A 25108-nucleotide genomic window follows, 5' to 3' on the forward strand; every position below is an offset into this window, starting at 1 on the left:
AAACTTGAATAGCTCATTTTTTCAAGAAAAATGGCGGGGTTTCGATTAACCTAACTTTTTTTTACGGCGCGCCATGTTCTGGTAGTGTGGAACGCGCGTAAACGAAAATGTTCTCCTTTTGAAATTCATACAAATACCACGCATCGAGCAATAAGAATGTGGCTGTTTGTTGAATCTCTTTGTGCATGAAGGGATCGAAAAAAAAAACCAAGGAGTGTTGTTATGAAATTCAGTACAACATTACAACACTCGTTTGGATGATGTAATGGTTATTACGACATTGGGTGTTTTAATGTGGGTAATAAGCTAACTGTTTCAGAATCTTTAATAAAGGATTTAAAGTATGGGCGTAGATAAAATTTATTACTTAATAGCCTAAGGGCGGTCGCTCCATTTCCAATCTGTGGTATCATTAAGAAAGTCATTTATGTTATAGTAACCAAGTTACCACACAAATGTTTTTTATCAATTCTTTTGATTTTCTTAATGTATTGATTTTGAACATTTTCTGGGATCTTGTTGTAAAAGCAACAAATTGTTTTGAGATTTTTATTTATAACTGTTAAAATTTTGCAAAGTAACACTTGATATGGTTGGATTCTTCAGAATTCAGAGTGGCTTCTAAAGAAGAAACACCTATGGCACTCGAGTATTCCTGGGAGATCTGCACGGCCGGAGTATACACCATACCTGGTACTGTCATCTGGATGGCAATGTATATTGGAAACGTCCCATCGTATTCCTTCAATTAAGGACTTACTATTAGATTCTTGAGTCTGCATCTAGATCAACCCATAACCCGTCACTGTCTAAGATGCGCGTGACGCACATGTCCGTCTTAAGCCGCCGCTCGTTACCGACGCTAATTTCAACGGGCTCGTGTTACTATAAAATTTATTGCTTTTGAAGTGTTTCGGCTTGTTTATAAAAACGAACGTCAATGCTTTTGTTATTAAACTAGCGCTTTGTAAGAATACATAAACAATAGATACTGCGTAATTTAAACAAATTTCGTTTAAAGTATGGCTAATCGGCTGACCGCATTTTGACGGCTTGTCGTATTTACACAGATAAAGTTTTAAAATTAAATATTCTTACTTTTATAGTCTGTTAAATTACCTTTCTTGTGGTATATCGTGTATATCGGGTATAGCCTGTCTTACTCTGTGTATATTTAACGAAAAATATCTGCTACCATTGTGTGCCAAGCAGACGTACGACGTCTGGTTTGGCACTCAACGGTAGTTTTGATAGCAGACGTCAGCAGTATGATTGGCGCCTCAAGGGATAAGCACCATTATTTGGATTCGTCATGATGCACTGACTTCAAGCGTCCTTTACCATTTTTGATATTGTACCGAACACTTATACGATAACAAAAGAGCGTAACAGTATTTGCACGAGATTTGTCTATTGGGCAGAGGAGCCAATTGACGAGGCAGAAGACCGGTGACAGGGTCGTTTTGTCTAAAGGACTCTACCCATTACAACGTATCATGCCATGACCGTGCTATGAACGTGTCAGGCAAAAAAATATTCTCTGTATTAAAAAGTATGAGACCATGCCCACTAGCCCGTTCCGTTACCGACCAGCACCGTAGCATGCCATGCACGGAGCGGCAAGTATTGTCGGCGAGAATATTTTGCCGGTGGCGATACGCTCTGTGCATGACACGCGACGTTGCCACACCGGTGCGCGCAGAAATGGTGAGTACCCGCGTTATAACCGCAGAAGATGGCCGTTATAAACGCGTTGCCAATCAGGTGAATTACTACAAACGCGACAACAGCGCACAGGGACCGCTCGGATATGGTACTCGGATGATACGGAGATGATATGCGGACCCTCCCGTCACTAAAATGGTTACGCACGGGCTTGTCATGCGGATGATAATGAGATGATATGCTGACGCTCCGGTCATTAAAGCCGATACATACGACTTTGATACGTAATTGATACGCTCTAGTGGGCATAGTAGAGCGTATCGTATTGCTTGTCGTGTCTGATACGCTCATAGCACGGTCATGGTATGATACGTTGTAGTGGGTAGAGTCCTTAAACCCGAAGTGAGGGAAGTCGAGAAGTTCTACTGACAGTTATACATGACTGCACGTGCACCTAATACCAACAAGGCTGCAGACCCAAGAGCCAAATTAACCCAACATAATACCGAAGTTAAATAATACATAATACCAGATGTCAGCCTGTACGAGATTAGTATGGCCCTAAAACAGCTGAAAAACGGCAAAGCTCTTTCAGTTGAACCTTGTTTTCTCAATATTCTTATATGGAGTGTGGAAACGTGGATGTAAAAATCTTGTAATACACTTGTTGAACTATGAGATATTTTAGTTTGTGTGCTTACAATGATAGGTCGAATAAGAATAAGTACTGAGAGAAGACTTAAATAAATGAATATATTTTAGCCCTTCTTATGAAATGCCGAGGGAATCTAATTAACTTTCCATCATCATATTTGAAAGTATTGTGTGTTTGCTAATATCCGAACAAAAAGAAAACTATTACCTATATCAGTGGCCAAGTAATGCACATCACCAATAAATCCGTAGAGCTTTGGAGGTTAAAGTGCCTGCATACCAAACTGTAGAGAATAATAAAAAATATTAATTATTGCAGAATGAATTAACATTACGAATTTAGCTATTATTTGCCAGAGATCTATCAGTATATCTAGGCATATTCAGGCTACATCACTTCACGGTTTAGTCAGATTTTAGTAATCCTCTTTAGGCTAAGGCGTAACTATGCGAAAAAATACAAAGATGTATCTGTTTTTAGGATTGGGTGTTCAGGGATGAGATAAACACTGACGCGGAACTAAATGTACTGTTTATTTAATAGATGTTTTACATACGACCGTTCGGCACGGTAACTTACGGGCGACTAACTACCGCATACTATGTTCCATGAGTATGACAACATGTTCTTTCTAAAGGCATAAAAAGCATTTATTTTCTGAAAATTTATTCCTTTAGAATTCTTTTTGATGTCATTTCTAATAACTACTAGATACTACTACCGCTTCGGAAACAAATGGCGCTCTGAGAGAGAAGAAGCGGCGCAAGAAACTCTCCCAGCATTCTTTTTTTGCGCTCTTTTCAATAAAAATATACAATAATGTACAGTCATTTCTATCGCTATAAAATATTCACGATCTAGTCCCAGGCTGTCCGATCATTTAGATATTCAGCAGTGGAGTAATAGGATTTACGACAGAGCAATTTTTTTATAAAACATTTTAATTTATTTATAGATAATGCCTTGTGATTACAGTGGCTGGAACTTTATTATAGAAGTGTATACATTTACCCTTAAAGCTATTAATGTATATTATGAAGCCTACTACAATTAGTTACAATCAATCCCTTATTTCTAGTGTTATAATAATGAACATCACTATTAAGAGCAAAAAGGTGACAGTTTTTGTGAACGTATATTAAATTTTCATAAATGCACTGACAATGAACAGTCATAATATTTATTTCTTTAAATTTTTCTTTGAGAGACTGTCTATAAGCAAGCTGATATATAGCACGAACAGCTCTCTTTTGCAGAGCAAACACTATATCAATGTCAGCAGCATGACCCAACAGTAAAATACAGTACGTATTCTATAAAACCATCTCTATTGGTTAGCTCCTCTTATACGATGTTAAATGTTAACTTTAGTCTGTTGATTTTATTAAATGTAGAATATTTGGTGAACATTCAGGAATGTTGAAGCATATAAAGCGCTGGGCTTTTAAAACGCTACGTTTTCTTGTGCTGATATTAAGCGGTGGGTGGTAGATGTTGTGTTAAATAAATAAAAAATAAAAATATTTTATATCAGACAGAATAACCGATTTTGTATTAAAGTAGGTATAATATAACATTACTTTATTAATTAGATAAAATTAATTAAAATATATAAATAAAAAACATTAATAATGTAATTTTTATTATTATTTAGTTAAATGTGCCTCGTGGTATTTATTACTTTACATTTTAGCGCAAAACTTTTTTAACTCATGTGGGAATGAAGTATAATTGACAAAGGATTGATGACGTGGTTTAGACAGTTCATTCCTCACCTCACCATTCTACTAAATTGATAAACAGAACGAATGAACATGACAAATACAAATTATAAAAAAAATGGCAGTTGTAGAGACTGCTGACAAAAGTAAAATTAATTTTCACTTATAAGATATACACAGCACCAATATTGCACAAAACGTCAGCTGTATAGCAACAGATACACTGCTATAAGCATTTCGGTGACGCGAACTCACGAGATACCACCCATACAAAAAGTTGTTGTACTTATATAGTTCAAAGACTTAATGAATTTAATTAATAATTTGGACTCGAACTAATACACAAATAAAATTTGATCAATTGGTTAGAGCACCGGCACGGAACGCGAAGGTCGTGGTTGCGAGTCCCACATCGTTCATAAAATTTTGTTATTCAAATTTTATTTCTGTAATAATTTTATCAAACTGAAAATTAATTTATTTATCGCTTGCGCCATTCGGTGACGCTAACCCACAAGATTTACCCCTACCAAAAAGTGTTCACCGCGGCTAAAGAAGTTTCCACTTCAGACTTCACAAATACAGGTCTATAATCTCTGTCTACTCTGGGAGACAAGCACAATGGTGAGAATATATGTTTGTCAAATCACACAAAAACTTTATTAGTCCAGAGCTCTTATATGCCTAAAAATACTCTAGTTGTTGTTTTCAATAATATAAAGCGAGTGGATTTGAAGGTCGTGCCTCGTAATAATCGTTTCCGCATTATTTATATACAACATACGGCGCGTCATAAGTGACGTCATAACATCGCACGCTGCTATAGGCACGTGTAGTTCTGTACAGACGATAGCGACTGCGCTCCGTAACTTCATATTTCGGAAATTATGTCGTATCCTAATTTATTTTTACCTATTTTAAAACACTGCATTTAACTAATTTTACTATCAAACTGCCTGTGTTGATCTATAAATAATACCAGGTATATATATAATGGCCTGTTTCTAAGGACTCATATTTTAGTCGTAAGTAGTAATAATAATATTCCAGTAGGAAATGACTGCCAGAGTCCGAGAATCCCTCCCTGAGCGGCCGCCCGTCGTGTTCTAGAGAGGGCACAACTTTCATAAAACCACCTATCTAAAAAGCCGGCAACGCTAGTATGGCGGCAGTTTACAGTTTTGTTCCCTTGTTGATCATCAAACCTATGATTTGCCAAATAATCTCATGAGATTGGTGACCTTGAAGACCGTAGAGTGCGGCGGATCCGACGCTCAGTTTAAAGTATAATAATATATGTAAATGTTTCCAGTATGATGGGGATGGGTTTCGGGATGGGCGGGTTCATGTTTGGACAGCAGCTGGGTTCGTTCCCGCCGCACGTGCCGCCGCAGCAGAAGCCGCAACCGCAACCGCAGTCGCTGGATCCCCGCACCAACCACGAGCCTGATGTAAGTTTACATAAGTATACTCGAAGTATGTAAGTTTATAATAAAATACATAAATCTTTTTTCGCTGCACAACACACTATCGCTATAAAAATAATAAATTTGCAAACTAAAAATAAATTAACATTACATAGTTCCGGTCCCTACCTAATGTCAATTAAAATTTATAATAAGTTACCAGAACATTAAAAGACATAACCAACACATAAAAAAAGTTCACACACTCTTTGAAAAAGTTAGTCGGTGTCATCCAAGATAGGTTTGTTACTACATACATAGTTATAGGTGAGATGTGCTTGAGTAATGAGTGCCTTAGTGTACCCAATTCGAGGCCCATTCAGTATACGAAAGTATACTGAATATTCATTATACGCCTAGCGGAACTCTAAGAAAAATTCACTAGATTGCATGAAACGTGCAGTCATTGAAAGATTAACTGATGACGGTTATAATCTTGTAAAGAACGGAGATAGCCGAAATCCACTACGTTTTAGGCAAACTTAGTCTTTCAAACTTAGCCGGATTATATACTTCGTAGCCAATCGCAATACTGTAATTACTACTATTTCAAACGGCACGTTTCATACTAAACTGAATTTCAACTTTTACTTAGGCAGTCCCGCCTCTTATTACATAAAGTATATACATCCTCTTTGATTATACGTCGAGCCGTCTGAGCAACATTTACCGTTTCATACGCATAGTTTTAATTTTAACGTTCACAATTATTCATATAATTTTTTCTACAGGCTACGACGGCAGATGATCAAGGAGGAGAAGACGGTGAAATCGTGCTGCCGTCGATGTGGCGAAGTGCGACCGACGACCGCGGCCGCACGTTCTACTATCACGTCAAGCTGCGGCAGCCGCAGTGGATACCCCCCACTCCGCCGGTGCCTGGCCAATCCCCCGGTACGTCATAATATCATGGTCTGCAAGGGACACAGCGGTTGATTATATCAGCCGGAAGACGCAAAGGCCTCCTCTAAAGATCTTTTTTTTTTAATAACAGTAAAGGACCAGTTGAGAAGTTCAGCTGATGGTAATTGATTCGCCCTGCCCATTACAGTGCCGCTCAGGATTTTTGAAAAACCCAAAAATTCTGAGCGGCACTGCAATAATTGCGCTCGTCACCTTGAGAGATGTTAAGTCTCATTTGCCCAGTCATTCTTTAGCTACGGCGCCCTTCAGGCGGAAGCATAATAATGTTTACACATTACTGCTTCACGGCAGAAATTGGCGTCGTTGTGGTACCCATAATCTAGCCGGCATCCTGTGCAAAAAGTCTTACACTGGTAAAGATCTCCACGACGATCGGTCCTGCGCTGCCTTCATCCAACCTATTCCGGCGATCTTGACCAGATCATCGGTCCATCTATTGGGAGGTCTACCAATACTGCGACTACCGGTACGTGGTCGCCATTCAAGGACTTTACGGCCCCAACGGCCACGTGTCCGTCGAGATATGTGCTCGCCCATTGTCCCTTCGGATTCGCAATCATTTAATTTTGGGCTATTTCGGTGACTTTTGTGACTCAAATGGCTGGCCCCGTGCCATTCTTGCCACTATGCGTTCATGGATATCTCTCACCCTCAATCTACACAACACCCGATGGGCAAATGTTACAAGCCGCAGACAGACGAAAGAAGTGATTATTATCGCCCAAACTCACACAGTCACGTCGACTCATCAGTTCATTATCATGTTGAGCACCCTGATGGATCACACATCACTAAATAAGCACACTTTCTTAAATGCACCACTTGTAATTCAACAATTCTAACATACACTCATGTAATACAAGTTCAGAAATGGCCAGACAACTGCCAAAAATAAAATAACATTGCCGGCAATAACCCTTGTGGTATAAGACTATATATTATGCAGACCAATTGTTTCTAAAAGTTGTATAGAAGTTTTTTATAATAATAAGCGACGAGGCGAGCAGGAAGTTCAGCTGATGGTTATTGATACGCGCTCAGGATACTTGAAAAACCCAAAAAATTTGGGCACCCTTCACCCTTGGGCCTGGGTCTTACCTATTCTTTATATGCATCGGGGAAGCACAGGGCATATTGTAAATTTATGTTTGTATTACTCAGAGGAGAGTTCGTCAGAGGAAGAGCTAGAGCCGATGAGTGCCATCGAGGCAGCTGTTGTTCGCAGACAAGTCAAGGGAAAGATGGTGGAAGGTGTTAATGGATTGTACGAAGGTTGGTTTAGTAATTAGCTTTTGTAACAACTCTTACGATTTCCCGTATTGGGAATGATTTATTGAAGTAGAACTTTTATAAATACCGGGTGTCTCAATATAAAATTATATTTAGTTGTTATATAAATATGTATATTAATTAATATAATTTTATATTGAGACAGAACAGTTTAAAAAACAGCCTTTATTAACGAGGACTCGAGAATAAAAAAATAAAAAAGCGGCCAAGTGCGAGTCGGACATGCTCATGAAGTAGCCCGTTCTGCTCGTAGCCGCAAGCAAGTTTTTTTAGTTTTATCATTCTCTTATTTTAGATGTTACGGGGGGGGGGGGGGGGGACACTTTACCATTTTGGAAGTTTCTCTCGCGCAAACTATTCAGTTTAGAAGAAAATTATATTGGAGAGATATTTTTGAAGACCTATCCACAGACAGACAGACAGATATGACAAATCTATAAGGGTTCCGTTTTTTGCCATTTGGCTAAGGAACCCTAAAAATAAATTAAATTTACTTTATCTTTAGTTTATTTTTTGACTCCACATTCTATAATATTATTTACTTCTTCTTCTTCGGCGTTACACTCTTGTCAGAGTGGTCATGGTCGTCACGTCGAGGTTAGTGGCTTGTTTCACTCGTCGCGGACTGCCGCTCTTCTCGTGCATTCATGCAGGGTACCGTCGACAGCTTGCCTCACTTGGTCCGTCCACCTCATCGGGGACCTGCCTCGTGGTCTAGTGCCCTCGACTTTACCCTGCACTAATAAGCGTTTTATGGAGTCGCTTCCACGTCGCGATACATGCCCGAAGAAAGTGAGAATGCGAGCTTGTACGGTAGTATACAGTCTCTGTTTGATGCCGAGCTCCCGAAGAATGGACTCATTGGTTCGGAATTCCGTCCACGATATACCGAGCATTCTTCTCCAGCACCATTATTTACTTAGAGATTATATTATGTCTCTAGTCTCATTTTACGTCATGAAAAAGGCTTTCTCTTACTCCTTCCAATGATTCCTGTCCACTGCTGCTCTACTCCAGTTCTATTTCGTCTTCCCACGTATTCAGTTGCCAAAACTGTTTATAATATTATTAAAGTACACACTTTGATATTTGTTTTGTAAAACAATATTGTCCAAAAGTATAAACAATCGCGTACGCGTCTCTCAGTTAATCGAACAGTAAAATTTACTGTCACCAAACTTCAATCCACGCGCTGACATTGCATTGCATAGATATCACTTAAGGCATATGAAAGATGTACTTTTATACTGTTATTTATAATAATAATATTATATAATATTGACACACTTCGACACAAATTATCTTGCCCCAAAGTAGGCATAGCGGGTACTATGGGTATGCAACGATATATTTAATACAATATACTTACTTAAATATACATAAATACATATAAATATTCATGACTCGGAAACAAACATCCATAAATCCATATTCATCATATAAATGTTTACACCTACCGGGTTTCGAATCAGGGGCCTCTAGCACAGTAGGCAGGGCAGATTAAATTTAGATGTGCACTTCGGATTCATTGCATTCCACAGTAGTATTGATCGTTTTGCTTATTTACGTGCCCAGTGAGATGAAAATGAGCTTCATCCGAAAATGTCGGCAACGCATCTCTTGACCTCCCTGGTGTTGCGGATCTCCATTTTCTTAACTAATACTTAAATTTCAACTGCCCTCATGTTCAATGCAGTGACCCATAAAAATAAAACTGAAGGAATATTTCCTAGGTAATCTTTGATCGCATTTGTAATTAATAAGATGGTCATGGGATGCCTGGGAAATGTTTGAAATATCTGTTTTTTGGTTGCTTCGTGTTGAAATAAATATTAGTAAGGTACATATTATCTGTAGTTGATTTCTTGTAGGTATTAGTAGGTAAGTAATGTACTTAGCCGATTGTTACTTTCTATAGATATTAATAATTGTATGTAGGTTGTATAAAACTAAAATAAGGCGTGAACTAAGATAATGCCTTGTGGTCAAAACTCTATGGTTTTTACAATGTATCTTATTTGTTCACATTTTGTAAAATATGTATTTCGATAAATAAATAAAAAAAATATATAAACCGTCCTGTTTTTACAGTTATAAAAGAAAGCAGCCACAACGGTTTGATACCCGAGCACGCGCTGCTCACCATGAAGCCGAGGAAACGAAGACCGGGTCTGGTCACCGAGAGGCCGATCAGCGTGAGTACAACATGCATTTGACACATATGACAATTATTCAAATTCAAATATTTTAGTCAAAATAGGATATGATATCACTTATTGAAAGTCAAAAACTAGTACCCATTCAAAATGTATGCCCCAGACCTAAGAAGAATAGCTGCAAGAAACTCGGCGGGCTTATTTTACTTTTAATAAAAAAAAAGGAATACCGTACAATAAAACTTATTATTTAATAGCCTGAGGACGGTAGCTCCTTTGGCATAATTAAGAAAATAATTTATGTAATAGTAACCTATTCAAGGTTCTTAACAAGCATTTCGGTGACGCGAACTCACGGGATTTCACCCATCCAAAAAGTGTCTAACTACTGGGTATAGGTGGTATATATCTATATTTTTTTTTTGTTAATTATTTATTTATCGCTTGCGCCAGTCATGAGCATGTCGGTGACGCGAACCCATAAGATTCTCAACTACCAAAAAGTACCCAAAGCGGCTAAAGAAGTTTTCACTACAAAAATCTTAATTTGCTATTACCAATATTATTCACTTTTATTTGTTTTCATTTAAATGTTATGCTCTCTCTTATAATTGATATTAAAATAGTATAATATCCGTTACATTACTTAAAGCTAGTTTAAGATCGCTTATTATTATTGTATCTTAATAATATAATAATAATAAACTTCTTTATTGGGGCAACAAAGGCCCATATTTTGTTAGTTACAGGCTTAAAAACTATGTAAGTATGTTACAATTTCTACGATTTGCTTAATGAAATTAATTCATTACACATAATAATAACTTTGGTAACAATCTGAGACAGCGTATTTTTATCGGACAAGAACAAGAATGAATCGCTGCAATTAATACTTATTTATTTTTGCTAAGCCTTTGTGTGTCTCCAAACCAGTCTATATTGTAATTAGATATTTACCTGATAATTTTATGTCATGTATTTGTTCTAACTCTGTTGTGTGTACCAATTTAAATAAATAAATAATATCCGGACGACCGAGTCTTGCTCGGATTTTTAAGAACGTACAAAACTTTACCAAAAAAACAAACCAATAGGACATCTGGATTCGAACCGGGGTCTTCCGCTATCCGTATCACCCAATGTCCCATCTGAGCTATTATAGTCTTGTATATAATGGCGAAATTTACCTTTGTATTCTAATGTTATTGTAGCTGTTTCCCATTAAAACACGGATAAAACTCAATTGTTTCAAATTGAAACCTAGCTACCTCAATTTATCGCCCCTGAAACTATCTGTATACTAAATTTTCCTTTAAATCCTTGGAGCCGTTTTTAAAATTCAGAATATATATATACATATTTATAAAATAATTGCTCGTTTAAAGATATAAGATAAATGATTTTTGTGTAATTTGCAGCCGCGTACCGAGGAAGACAAGTTGGCGGGTCGGATGGAGGTGAAACGGTACAAGCAGACGAAGGAGAAGCTGAGAAGGAGGCGCGAGAAGCTGCTGCAGAAGGTGCGAGTACTGGCGGCGGCCAAGCAGCGCCGCGGACGGCAGCTGACGCACAAGGACTTGAAGGAGCTGAAGGTGAGGTCCAGACCGGGACTGCGATAGCTACCGCGTCATTTATTTATTTTATTTTCAACACACTTGCTCCTAAAGTGAGCCTTATTACATCGTTCTTAGGGCCATAATAGTTATTTATGCAACTGTTGTGTAATAAGGGGTATTAAAACACGAATGTGATAATAGTCTCACATGAGTGTTTTAATAATACCTAATTATCAACAGTTGCATACAAGACTTTATCCACACCCATAAGATGAATCCTCTATAAAAGATTCAGAAACAGCTTACTGCTTACTTTAAAAAAGACAGTCCTAGTAACCATAATATCATCCAAACGAGTGTTGTAATGTTGTACTGAATTTCATTACAACACTCGTTTGAATGATGTAATGGTTGGGTGTTTTAATGTTGGCCATAACATAAGCTAACTATTTTAGAATCTATAATAGAGGATTTAAAGCATGGGTGTAGATCTATGAATAATATTACACACTAGTGCAAAATAGAATTACCCCTACAAAGTTAAGTTAGTATCTAACTGCAAATTATATGAGAGTAAACATATAATTTTCAAATTATCCGAGTTGTATTGTTTATTTTTGTAACAACAGAAGTATGAAGCCGCTGAAAATCAATTTACATTTTTAGAATAAATAAATGTGTTATTTAATTAAGACGAAAAAATATTTATAATTCACAATAATATGTTACAAATTATATATATTTTATCACTAAAATTATAATCTTGAAGAAGGCTGTATGTCTAAACGTAATCTATCACACATTTGGGACGCCATTTTCTATAACTTTCATATTTTATTGTATGTTATTTTCTCGCAAGTGTGTTGAAAAAGTGCGTATAAAACACTAGTGACTAGACACTCAGATTATTTACGCCTCAACCCACAGCCTCGTGCATAATGAACAATTTAACTCACTTGTATCATAATATACTATTATTTATTATTACACTTATCTTATTATCTTACACTAAACATTAACCGATTAAAAGTATTCTTAATTAGTAGTATTACTTATATTAGTTAAAACGTGTTTCAAGCCTATCGGACGTCCAATAAAATTCCTTATTCATAATCGTTTGGTAAATCGTCGATTCGATATAGTGCGCAATGTTGCCATTTTGTACAAAAAATGATTTTAACTGATTTAACGATGAATGCTGTATGGAAACAGATATCTTTTAAATGCCAATGGCGTGTCAGTGTACGTAAGTCACATTAAAAGTTTTGCGTAACTTAAAAAACAACATGTTATAACCAAAATATTATGTTTATTGCTTTTCAAAATACTCTCCTTTACATTTTAAACATCTTTTCATGCGATGGAAGCTTTTTTTATATCAGGAGGACCACAGATCTGAAGGCATGTTTTCCACGTGCTGATTGAACGCTATCACTGCCTCTTCGGAATTGGTAAAAGTGAAACCTCTCATCGAGTCTTTGATTTTAAGGAAAATACAGAAATCACAGGATGCTAGGTCGGGGTTATGTGCAGAATGGGTGATGAGTTGTACTTTTTCCGAAGCAAAAGATGATCTAGTTTTGTTGGCCGTGTGTGAAGAAGCGTTGTCATGATGTTGGAGAAATAGCGTAGAATACCACTCGGCACTAACATTCGTTTGATCTTCAAGTGGAATTGTGCAGATGGAAAACCCGTAGCTGAGAAAAAAATGCGATCATTTTTTTTACCAAATTTTCTCGCCTGTCTCACTTTTATTGGCCTGTTCTCATTTTCAAACACCCATTCACAAGATTGCTGTTTTTTCGGGTTTAAAATATTAAATCCACGTTTCGTCTCCTGTGAAACGTCATAAACAGCATTAGAATTTGACGCGAGCGCATCTATCTCAAATCTTTTCGATTTAATTCCATTTTCGTTGCGTACTAGAACTTAGATGTATGTTCAAAACATTTGACAAATGATTTCCCGCCAATTGTTTTTTTTTATTCCTAAGAAGGTTGCAACGTTTCAAAAAAGATAATATTCGAATTTCAAATAGTTCTGATTAGCTAGAAGTGCAAAACTTTTAGTGTGCCCCATGTATATATTTTTTGATGTCATTAAAATTAAAAAAATGAATTTGTTTTAGTTCGTTGAGTTGGAAGACTCCGAGAGTGATTCTGACGCGGAGTCCGACGAGCTCGAGAAGCAGGCGTCGCCGTCGCCGCCGCCCGCCGCCAGCGAAGCGGACGCGGAAGCGGAGGCGGACGCGGCGCGACGGATCAAGGAGCAGTTCCGGAGCAGCATGGCGCGGGTCATGGTGCAGCATCTCAACCCGTACAGGCACTCGGGGGCCAAGGCGGGCCGCATCACCTGCACTGCTGACTTTAAACATTTGGCGAGGAAGGTGAGCTTATGATTCGACCTGACGATCAAATAAAAATTCAAAGTCAAATAAACTTAGCCCCGATTTCACCATTCAAGTAGAACACGATTAGAACACTTTGAAATAAACTCAATCTAAAGTTACTCCAAGTTTAAAATAACATCTACCTGTCATGTGATTCTGTGGTAACGAAAGTTTTTTTTGAAATCAAATATTTTTATTCAAAATAGGGTTCAAAATCACTACAAAACTACAACCAATTCAAAAGAGACTGCCTCAGACCTGAGAAGAATGGGCCTCTTCTGCAGCACAAATATGGTATTAATATCGGCCGCACTGCCCCATAAAAATATACCATAGGACAAAATGCTATAAAAATAACTAAAGTATACTAGTCGCGCTGTAGCTATGTCAGTTTACCGTCTAATTTTTTTAACCGCATATGCTGCAGAACTAAGCCTATTCGTCAATCCTTCAATATGGGGGCCCCATTGCAATTTGGAATCCAGAGTAATGTCAAGAAATACAGTAAATTCCACTGGTTTTACCACCTCTCCGTTTAATAAAATATTCGCATCTACATTTTAGACATTTGGCGCAGTAAATTTAATATTTTTAGTTTTATGACTATTTAACAATAAGTTATTGGCGCTAAACCAGTTCATGATGTCAGATAGAGCATTGTTTACTTCGTCATATAAAACTTGGCTTCATTTCACTTTGAATATAAGTGAAGTGTCATCCACAAACAATCACCTTGTGTTTTTTTCTACAAGGTTCGGTAGATCATTTATATAAATTAGGAAGAGGAAAGGTCCAAGAATAGACCCTTGTGTCCCATACTAAGAGGAGTCCCAAGAGATCTCCTGCCATTCACACCTGCGACCCTCTGAATCCTATTATTTAAATATGAGATCAGAAGATCGAGCGCAGATCCTCTAATACCATAGTGACATAGCTTCCTGACTAGCGTTGAATGTTGAACACAATCAAAAGCCTTAGATAAATAACAGAAGATACCAAGTGCATTCTGTGATTCCTCCCAGGCCTCAAAAATATTCCTGATGAGTTCAACACCTGCATCCGTAGTCGAGCGTCCCCTAGTAAAGCCAAATTGTTTTATATGAAGTAACTTATAAGTGTTAAAGTGAGTAAACATTTGGCTTAAAATATTTTTTTCAAAAATTTTACATAGGGTACTTATGGTTAACACTGAAACAGGGCGATAGTTATTCGGGCCAGAAGTGAGTCCCGATTTAAATATTGGTGTAATTTTACTATATTTCAGAAGGTCAGGAAACACGCCATGTTCAATACAGCAATTAAAACTAGTGCTAAATATGGTGCTATGACGCCAATAACTGAACTTAGTATTTTTACAGTTGTGCCACATATATCAGCAGTTTTTTTCATTTCTAAAGATCTGAAAGTTTTAATTAAGACTGCTGGGCTAACAACACTGAATTTGAAATTTTGTTCACATTCCTTAATAGGTAGAGGAGGCAAGGGTGCTTGAGATAGAAACTGGAATGTCAGAAAAATTTTTCTCGAAAGCAGAAGCTACTTCCTGCTCAGAGTGGATTTTAGTATTGTTTATTATTAGATTATATTCAAACTTGCAGTCTTTCGCTCTTCCAGATTCCCAGTACATAACATTCCAAGTCATTTTTATTTTATTTGAAGCATTTTTAATTATTTCTCTAATATGCATTGACTTAGCAATAGTACATACTTTCTTAAATAATTTTGAATATTTTTTCACATATACAAGAAAAGACACATCATGATTACATGATGATCTCTCACTATATAGTTCATATAACCGTTGTTTGCTCCTGTGAATACCAGCTGTTGCCTAGTCATTAGATGACAAGAGACCACCTGAGTTGACTGTCTTTGAAGTAAATATAGAAGCAAACTCTGTTTTAATTATTTTAAATAACACACCATACATCTCATTTGGAGAACTGCTATAATTCAAATAAAAATTTGAGAGTTTTTCCGAAACATTGCCTCTATATTTCTCCATTCGCCTATTATTTACCGGAACAAACATAAACTTTTTAATTGAAGTACATTTGTTTACTTCAATATTAAAAGAGTCTGAGCTCAGTTTACTAATTATTGACTGAGAACTAGGTTTATAATTAGTAAAAATATTATCAATACAGCTTTTTGAGGTGCTGGTTACTCTAGTAGGTTCTAAGAAAATATTTGATAAATTATATGATTTAAACAAAGATTTGAATCTAATACTTGTGGTGGATTTTTCTAATAAATTAATATTAAAGTCACCACAAATCATAATATGTATATTTCTTAGATTCTGATAATTTTGATAGAACCTCCTCCAATACACTCTCAAATAACTCATATAATGCATCGGGGGTCTGTATATACTAACAACAATGGCACACTCAAGCTCTGCACAGGTTATTTCAATGGTACTTTCAACAGAGAGGCCCATAATATCTTTACGGTCTTTGAATTTAAATGTTTTACTTATAAGTATAAGAGAGCCGCCACGTGTAGCCTTTTCTCTGCTAAACACACTTGCCACCTGATGACCACTGGAGTTAAAAATGAGCTCATATTTTTTAAGCTAGTGTTCTGTAAGACATTAGATATCAATATTTTCATGGTTCATTAGTAACTCCAGTTCCAGTTCTTTACCAAACAATCCTTGCATATTTTGGTGCATCAGGTTTATGACTACAATTATTATGTTTACTAGTACTTGTACATTGTGTATTTATATTGCTAGAGGAGTCCCCTATTGTCTTATTAACTAATTTAAATAATTTGGAACATATTCCAAATCAGAAACTAAACTGTAAGACTGCTCAATAGAAACAGTGTTAATCGAATTATTACTTTGCTCAATAGGAGCCGATTCCAACAAGCTATTACACTGCTCAATAGAAGCAGTGCTAATTAACTTAATTTTTTTTTTTAAACTTTAATTTGGTTTTTTATTTTAAAGACAAAGTTTTTTATTTTATTTTATGGAAAAAGGAGGACAATCGAGCGTACGCGTCACCTGTTGTTAAGTGATCACCGCCGCCCACATTCTCTTGCAACACCAGAGGAATCACAGGAGCGTTACCGGTCTTTAAGGAATTTGTACACGCTTTTTTTGAAGGTAATCATGTCGTATCGTCCCGGAAACACCGCACAAGGAAGCTCATTCCACAGCTTTGTAGTACGTGGAAGAAAGCTCCTTGAAAAGCGCACAGTGGAGGACCGCCACACATCCACACATCCAGATGGTTTTAATTATGGAATAATATTACTTCGCGTTTATTAATAACACAGTCGAATTTTTTATTCCTAGTTTATTAAATATTGATTATAATGATATTTTTCAGCTAACACACTTCGTGATGCTGAAGGAACTGAAGCATTGTCGCTCAGTTGAGGAACTGGTGGTAACCGACTCTGTCAGATCTAAAGCTAAAATGTTCGTGAAGAAATACATGGCTAAGTTTGGCAAAGTGTACAAGAGGCCGCCCGAAGAGGCCGACTAGCACAGGCTTAACATGTCGAACTGGTTTAAATCGGTTCGATAAAGTGACTGAACTCAGTAAGTAAACTGAAGCAATACTAATTATGACATTAAATGAAGTGATGTGATAGTATTTAAAATAAACATAGTAACTAATTGTGTTGTGAAGTAAAGAAAAAAATTGTGTTATTAAAAGTGCTCGGTATGAAGTAGAACTAGCTATGAGCATTTTGGTTACATAATTATTTTTTAATAATTTATATTTGATGGGATTCAAACTTACGCCGCTGTGGCGTTAGTATATCTCTTCAGGTAAAGAACAAATAGACCAAGAGTTATGGAAGATATCAGACGGTTAGCTTAGCGGTAACTCCTGGTAAATTGCCAGGGTCGTTATCCAGAAATTATGGCATATTTTCCTTAAACAATAAAAAATTTAATGAAAGCACTTAAAAATAACAACTTGTTATGTTTTTAAAGTGATAACCCACACTTCTAGGATTAATACACAAATAAAATTAAAAAAAAAAACCTGAACAATGCGGGACTCCAACCCCACGACAACGACCTAAATCTAAACAATTGTTTAGATTTACAAGAGAGACATCTCAAGTCAATTTTCTTATATGTAAATATTGGGGTTGAGTGTTATGAGAGGTTATCAACTGTAAAGTAGATCCTGTAGATGAAGCCACAACCTGAGAGTTGATCAAGTCATATAAGATTTTACGGTTAGCTCAGTTGGCAGAATAAAAGCACGGAACGCCTGAGGTCGTTGGTTCGAGTCCCGCATCATTCATAAGATTTTCAAATTTTATTTGTGTAAATTTGCTTATGAAATATCCTTGTAAATGCAACAAGAGATAGATAACAGAATACATCAGGTTTATATTATGTATAATGTTGCTTGTTCACACGATAAATTTATATGAACTCTATTTCACATTGTGTGGGTTTGCTGACAGCTCTCTGACTAATTCGACGCCTCAATTCAAAAGTGTAACAAGCTAACGGCCGTTTCCAGTATTCAGTCTATCTCCGGTTGTGGCCTACTTGAGATAAAAATCGTAACGCGACTTTTCCGTCCCAATAATTTTATCGATGGTAACTCAAGGACCAAGGTACACGCTGTCTGTCAATGGGAGGACGTATAGCTTACCAGCGATAAAAGTTTGTATGGAAATTGCAATTCACGCATCCCAATATAACGCGATAAGAATGACTCATCGGGTATATTGGGACAGCTTCAGATTACTGGCAGTGGAAGTTAGTAATTTATCTCTATCTGTAGATAGTATATTGGGAACGGCCGTTAGTCACGTTTATACCGCATTATTCTATTTTAAGTGTATGACTCTTAAAATTTTATAGATTGATGTGATTATAATTTAGTTGTGAATACATAATATTCTATAATATTGTGGTAGGGATAAATAAATTCTAGTATTTACAAAAATCAAACTTCGATTTGTTTTATTATCTTCCAAAAGGCTTTTATTTTGTTATTATGATGTAAAACCAGTTTTGGATGGACTTTGTAGTGTTGATACGTACGATATTATGTTCCTTATTTGTAAAATGAGATTATTGTAAGTTTCAATCATGTATTTACATAAAATTTGTCCATTTTGTTGTCATTTATGTTGACTATAAAAAATATACTCTAAAATCGGATGTGTAATATGTATCGAGTGATAGTAATTTTATTACTGTCTTTTTCCTTGTGTAAATTTTTCTATTTGGAGATTAGACTACTTGCAATCACATACCAACGTGTTTTTTGTTTTAGAATTTATTCGACGCTTTGTAAGGTCGGTAACGCTCCTGTGATACCTCTGGTGTTACAAGACATGCATCGGTGATTACATACCTACCATCAGGTGACCCGTTTGCCCTCCCCTTCTATAAAAAATATACATTTCATGTACTATTGATTAATTCGTGGTTTATTGCTTATTCAAATTGTTATATCCGGACGACCGAGCCTTGCTGGGATTTTAAAGAAGGTACAAAACTTGAACAAAAAAAAAACTAATAGGACATCTGGATTCGAACCGGGATCTTTTGCTATCACCCAATGTTCCATCTCAGCTATTATAGTCTTGTATATAGTGGCGAAATTAACCTTTGTATTCTAATGTTATTGTAGCAGTTTCTCATTTAAATACGGATAAAACTTCATTTATTTAAATTGAAACCTAGCTAGATCTGTATACTAAATTTCGTTAAAATCGTTGGAGCCGTTTCCGAATTTCAGATTATTTATATATACAAGAATTGCTCATTTAAAAATATAAGATACTATTAATTTAATCCATCAAATCCATTTCACTAGTTCGTCTCATTAAAATTATCTACATCCTGCATTGTTACGTAAGAATATTCCAAATTTAATAAACCATAAAATTGTTACTTTGAGATAATAGGTATGGCTCTCAATTATTAATATATATGGTTTTAATCACGGACGAGTAAAATAAGAAGGACTCCGTGTCACCTTACATAACAGTGAGCCACCAAAACAAGCCGGTAAACGTGTAAAGCCCCACGCATACACTTACACTAATACAAGCCGATCGGCCGCCATTATGTGATTTGCCATCGCGTGTGACAGATCAGTTTGCGTCGCAATAAAATATTTAAAAAATGCCGTCGTGCGTTATGAAAAAGTGTAAAAACAATTCTATAAAAGTATGTGTGGATATATGATTATTTAAGAGAGAAAAAATTGTGTAACTGGTGTACCCCGTAACCGCACACACACTAGCATAAAGGTGCTTCACTTGCTAATATCACGGCGCGGAGTCCTTTTTTTACTACTCCGTGGGTTTTAATATAACGTAAATAATTTGACAAATTTATCTTTTTATACAAGCATGATCTCTGCGTTGCTTGAAAATTCTGTTTATTGTGGATTTTCACTCGAATATTCGTTGTAACTCTGTTTTAAGTACAGTATTAATTAAGGAAATGAATTTTAAACTTTGTGTAAATTATAAATAAGCTATTTTATTCGAGCTAAGATTACCAATCATTGTATTCATATAATTATGCTGATCTTTGTAGATGTCTCCTAAGATACCATTGTGTGTTGCAATAATTCTGTAGCTGACTGTACTTTAATATTTCAATCTTCCGCGCATAGCGGAATAGTGTCTATTTTAGCTATGTTCAAAAATGGTCAGAATTAAGAATGTATAAATGTAATATTAAATCTGAACTATAACTGGTCGTAGTTCTTGAAAAACGTTCCAAGCCACAAACAATGCGTTCGGTGAAAGAACAACAGCTTACATAGTACCTAGACTTGACCGACTCGTTGACTGAGACAAATTTAAAACATAATTTAAAAAAATACTTTTTAAGACTTGACTGACCACCGATCAACTTATTGTGCTTAACTATTAATTTTGTAAAATTATAATGTATAGCTAAGTTTCTAACGATTGTGAACTATTTTTTCTTTTATTAATTAAACACTGTCGGTGTGGACTTAATTTAGCAATTGTACAAACCTCAGTGGTTTTTATTGCTTTGAAACAGCAATGTAAAATTTGTTTTTATTAATAAATATGAAAAGAAAAAAAAGATATCACATTTTAAGGAATTCGTTTTTAAAGTTTAATAAATATTAGTGTATTCCATACATGTGGGTTGGGCTACTAAGTCATTATGTCATTTAAAGAGACACAGTAGGGCTGCCATTTTTTGTCAGTTTGTTAATATGAATCACGTGACCAGTTTTGTGTTCTTAACTCAATTTTGACATGATTGTGGTTTGGAACGTTTCTCTGAAATAACGTGCGATTATAACTAGTATTCTTCATGCTTCATCGTGTGATGAAAATACTTTTTGTTGAAATTTACAAATTCATTAGTTAATATTTATTTCGCTACATTACTAATAGTTAATTTTAATGTGAGTCACATTATGTGAAAATTATCGTATTCAAAAATTTCTAACTTTAGTATAAGTTTGAGAATATAAGATACAGTTGAATTAGTGAATTGTTTGTTTTATAAAAAAAAATATCCATAAGAATCCAATTCTTAGGATTAATAGTTATTGAAATGATAAACCAGATATGTCTAAGGAGAGGAGATAAAAAAATAGTACTAATGACAAAAAAGTAAATATAAAATATTTTTGAAATAATAATATTTATTTCTTATACATTATTTAAGATAAATGTCACTTCTTAATCAGTAGACCTGTAGCATTACTTTACATGTAAATGATTATGATACTTAATACACATACGGTGTTATTAATAAACGCAAAGTTAATCCAAGTTTAAGTTTTTCTGTGTAATTACAAAAAAGTTTTTTTTTTTATGGAATAGGAGGACAAACGAGCGTACGGGTCACCTGTTGTTAAGTGATCACCGCCGCCCACAATCTCTTGTAATACCAGAGGAATCACAGGAGCGTTGCCGGCCTTTAAGGAAGGTGTACACGCTTTTTTTGAACTCATATAGTTAGTAAGTTTATATTAATATATATATGAGTAATATTGTGTTGAACACTTGTTTTAAAAAGTTCTATTATAAATCTGTGTCTTTCTGTTTGTTTCGCGTTAAACAAGATTTAGACATTGCTTATATTTAAACACGAGTCGAAGCTTGTCTAAGGTGTGTCTAACAGATTATATTCTTTATTAGATTATATTATATATGAAGATTTAGATTATGTGATGACAGATAGATGACAAAAATTGCGTTCTGTTCCTTTAACGGACGTTCCCAATATTCAGTCTATCTCTTACTTGAGATATAAATCGTAACTATCGTTGACTTTTCTGTCCCAATAAACTTATCGACCGTAACTCACTTTATCCGTACACGCTGTCTGTCAATGAGATGACGTATAGCTTATCAGCGATTGAAATTTGTATGGAAATTTCAATTCACGCGTCTCAATATAAGGCGATAAGAATGACTTATCAGGTATATTGGGACAGCTTCAGATTATTGACAGCTAATTACTGACAGTAGAAGGTAGTAATTTATCTCTATCTGTAGATAGTATATTGGGAACAGCCGTAATTGTTCCTGTACACTTCAGTTTATATTGTGATTAACTACGTTTTAGTTAAACACAAGCTAACCACTGTTTTCTAATAGAAAAGATAATCTACATTTAAGACAGTGTTCTAGTTAGCTCACTGTTTAATAAAACACATATCTAAGCCATGTTTAAGTCAAATATTTGTAATAATACCGCTTGTCTTAATCTTAGTTTTGTTACTACAGAATTACATGACAGGGGAAGTAATTTTAACTTGGAGTAACTTTACAATGCGTTTGTTAATAAGACAATTAGAGTTTTCGGCGGAGAAGAATATGAATATTCCTATACTTATGAAGTTAGATTATTAAATAGGCGTTCGTTTCCTAATTTATTTATTTAACTCTTTACACGTAAAATATATGAGTAGTCTTCTCCAAGCTAATTATCTATGCCAGTCAAATAAAATACATAATATTAATAATATGAAATGTATCTGCTTAAAATTAAGTCGCTATTGATATGTTTTACTTTAAACATTAGCCAATAAGAGATTTCCATGTACATAGTGTATTTAATATTATGTAAGATAGTTATATTTTACAACTAGTACGCATGTTAACGATGTGCGAACTTGTATGAGATGTGATTGACGCCTATGAACAATTAAAGAGTATTTCTTTTGAAGGTGTGTTTTATTAATTTTTTTTGCTGACTGTACCGAGGTACATCTTGCATTGTTTCCCTTGTTCTGCTATTGATGCACATTGAGGGGAGTCCTTCCATGAACTGCATTCCTTGGAAAAAGAGAAAGATTTGTTAGAAATATATTATTTATTTCAGTTATCTATAAGTTCTTATAATAAATCTGTAGAGATCATATTTCTGTACAATTTTTTTTTATCAAAACCGAGTCAGGGGGATGTAAGAACAGAAATAGAACGACTCCCAATTTTTTTTGGATTTTTGAAGTGAAACTTATTTAGAATCGTTGTGATTTCAAACCGGATGCAACGGAAGAAACGACAGGTAAGAGACACAAATACAAAAATGTGTAGGATGAAGCCGGCAAAGAATGAGACAGAAATATGCATACTATTGGAGTGAAAACATCTTTATCATCGTTGTGATTAGAAAGTCGATGAAACGAAGAAGCGACAGTAAAAAGAGCAGTCACATCAATTCATAATATTTAACATGGGAGATAATGAGATAGGAAGCATAATACAATGTTTTGTTACCAGGCGATCATAGTGAAAGAAGAGATTGTCTTAAGTATGGCGCGAGTATACCTTAATATATTCTGACTCCAAGCGCACGACATAGACACCAGGAGAACATATGATTATATATATTAGTGGTGGTAGGAATGTCTTTCATATTGTTTTTTTTTTTATGATAATAAGAGACGAGCAGGACGTTCAGCTGATGGTAATTGATACCCCCTGCCCATTACAATGCAGTGCCGCTCAGGATTCTTGAAAATATCACATTACTGCTTCACGGCAGAAATAGGCGCCGTTGTGGTACCCATAATCGAGCCGGCATCCTGTGCAATGGAGCCTCCCACTGGGTTGAAATCATGTGTCCTATCATCCTAGCAACACGTACCAGGAATTCATATGCAGTTTAGAGGTTCATGCACCATGTAGGTTCACTTCTGACATGTGTACTTTGTACGCACGCAATGTTTTTTGTTTCTCTGTCTGTTTGTCTGCTTCTATTATTATATATTTGTAAAAAAATTGCCTTTAAAACAATTTGAATGTTTTAATGTCATAACTTCTGGGATTATTTACACAAAATAAAATTTTAAAACAAAATTTTATGAACGATGCTGTGACCGTGACCGCTCGCGTTCCGTGCGATCGCTCTTCCAACTGAGCTAACTGTTCGAGTGACGTACCGTTGATAAGATCTTGTATGCTTTGTTCAACTCTCAGGTTGTGGCTTCATCTACAGGATCTACTGAACATTCGTTAATCTGCTCAACCCCAATATTTGCATATAAGGAAATTGAAGCCACATGACGCCAACGGATTTTATTTTCACGATAAAATTCTGGCTGTAGGTACATCACCCCGTTTGACGTGAGTGAGTGCGGTTTTCAAGGAACTATCTTCTACGTTGATCAAAGCTGTGGAATGATCTTCCTTGTGCGGTGTTACCGGGACGATACTACATGGGTGCCTTCAATAAATGCGTGTACATTTCTGGCAACGCTGCTGTAATTCCTCTAGTGTTGCAAGAGAATGTGAGCGGCGGTGATCACTTAACCCGTTACCCGTACAATCGTTTGGCCTCCTTTTCCAATAAATTATTAAATAAGAAATACAGCTGTATGGGCTTGAGCCTTTTGTCTGTCCTAATAATGGACGAAGAAACCAAAAAAAAAAATAACTTATGACACAAATGTCAGAAAATTTTAGAAACAATAATCAACCTGTTACTTTTGTGATGCGCGCGCTTCTTGAAATTTCACTCTCATAACGTTTTCATAACGCATTTAAAGAAGAATAACTTCAAAAAATAATCGTGTGCGCACCTAAATGTAAAGTTCACAGCTAGGATCCAACTTGCCATTCGTTGTTTGAAGATTATACAATATATTATATAGTCGACAATCAGTGTGGCTGACGTTATAAGCAGTTTTCATAAATACTTACTATAAGAACGTTAACGAAAACGCATGTAAATAAATTCATAGCGGGGCAGTCATCAAATTGTTCTTCAAAGAAATATTCCATATATTTCCCATTTAAACACAAATCGTCCATTTTTTCTAGAACCTTCTCCTG

At 35.7% G+C, this 25108-nt stretch overlaps 1 protein-coding gene across 1 annotated transcript; it reads left to right on the forward strand.

Annotated features, from left to right (window-relative positions):
* The first annotated feature begins 667 nt into the window (after positions 1 to 667).
* Positions 668 to 22997, forward strand: LOC126969253 (histone-lysine N-methyltransferase SETD2-like). The gene is made up of 8 exons (XM_050814623.1): positions 668 to 693; positions 5354 to 5492; positions 6239 to 6401; positions 7593 to 7703; positions 9813 to 9916; positions 11296 to 11469; positions 13562 to 13819; positions 17167 to 22997. The coding sequence occupies exons 2-8, from the start codon at positions 5355 to 5357 to the stop codon at positions 17323 to 17325; spliced, it is 1107 nt and encodes a 368-aa protein (XP_050670580.1). The 5' UTR covers positions 668 to 693; position 5354; the 3' UTR covers positions 17326 to 22997.
* Positions 22998 to 25108: the final 2111 nt, after the last annotated feature.

This window comes from Leptidea sinapis, chromosome 17 (assembly GCF_905404315.1).
Source record: "Leptidea sinapis chromosome 17, ilLepSina1.1, whole genome shotgun sequence".
Classification (NCBI taxonomy): domain Eukaryota; kingdom Metazoa; phylum Arthropoda; class Insecta; order Lepidoptera; family Pieridae; genus Leptidea; species Leptidea sinapis.